At 35.3% G+C, this 1282-nt stretch overlaps 1 protein-coding gene across 2 annotated transcripts; it reads left to right on the top strand.

Annotated features, from left to right (window-relative positions):
- Positions 1–610: 610 nt before the first annotated feature.
- Positions 611–1051, top strand: LOC118656734 (ubiquitin-conjugating enzyme E2 variant 1-like). 2 transcript variants are annotated; one of them, XM_036310316.1, is made up of 2 exons: positions 611–777; positions 904–1051. In XM_036310316.1, exons 1-2 carry the CDS (start codon positions 611–613, stop codon positions 1049–1051), a joined length of 315 nt encoding a protein of 104 aa, XP_036166209.1. The 2 variants fall into 2 exon arrangements, with proteins under 2 accessions (XP_036166209.1, XP_036166208.1); XM_036310315.1 differs by having other exon boundaries at positions 611–1051.
- The last annotated feature ends 231 nt before the right edge of the window (positions 1052–1282 follow it).

Genomic DNA, 1282 nt, shown 5'->3' with positions numbered 1-1282 from the left:
TAGCATTACAGACACAAATCAAGTTATATGTCTGGCATTTTAAAAAAATAATAAAGGTATTTTTCCATAAAATTCAACATTTTATAGTGAAATTCATGAAATATTAAAATATTCAAATGAATACTGAAGAAAAATCATCTTAGTATCAGTGAAGAGGCTCATAAAATCATGTAAAATAAACACACGAGAAACAAATACACTATTTTTCATTATCTCCACACACTGAAATTCAAAATTTTGCTTAACATACTGAACTCTTAAACATTTATTCTATTAATATTTATAGTGCTTTTGTCACCTCTTCTCATGTTTATTCTAAAAATTATTTGTTAGAAATCATCAAATGTATGGCCTTACATAACTTATTCTCCACTATAACAGCAGCAAATATTTATTGAATGCTTATTATGTAAAAGGCATCAGTGAAAAGCCTTTCCCAGTAATATAATCGTTCCTGTTATATATATAGATATATATATATATATATATATATACTTATATATATATATAAATTATTATAAATGATGAAATTGACACATGCAGAATTTGAATGTCTTTCTTAAGGTCAAACTTCACGTGAAGGCCGGCCTTCGAGCGACAGCGACGCAAGATGGCAGCCAGCACGGGCCCGGGAGTAAAAGTCCCTCGCCATTTTAAACTGTTGGAAGAACTGGAAGAAGGCCAAAAAGGAGGAGCTGGCACAATTAGTTGGGGTTTAGAAGATGACGGAGACATGACACTTACAAGATGGATAGCGCTGATAATTGGGCCTCCAAGAACAGTTTATGAAGACCGAATATACAACCTTAAAATAGAATGTGGACCTAACTACCCTGAAGTACCCCCCGTTGTAAGATTTGTAACAAAAATTAATATGGATGGAGTTAATAGTTCCAATGGAGTGGTGGACCCAAAGGCCGTATTAGTGCTAGAGAAGTGGAACCGTGCATATAGTATCAAACATGTCCTGCACGAGCTTCAGCATCTAATGATGACGAGTGAAAATGTATCACTCCCTCAGCCTCCTGAAGGGCAGTGTTACAGCAACTAACCAAAAAGAAAACCACAGGCCCGCCCCTCCCCCATTCGATTTAAGCAGTCTTCATTTTCCACAGTAGTAACCTTTCTAGATACGTCTTGTAGACATCAGAGTACTGGAAAGGAAGCTCCTATCCAAAGGCAGTTTATCTTAGGATACCATAAGTGATAGTAATTTGTTGTCCGTTTGAAATATATAAATTGTGCTATAATAAATCATCCCGTCAAGTATAACCACTGTCCA

This window comes from Myotis myotis, unplaced genomic scaffold (assembly GCF_014108235.1).
Source record: "Myotis myotis isolate mMyoMyo1 unplaced genomic scaffold, mMyoMyo1.p scaffold_m19_p_5, whole genome shotgun sequence".
NCBI lineage: Eukaryota > Metazoa > Chordata > Mammalia > Chiroptera > Vespertilionidae > Myotis > Myotis myotis.
Note: the sequence above shows the minus strand (reverse complement) of the source record. Positions and strands in the feature narration are given on the sequence as shown.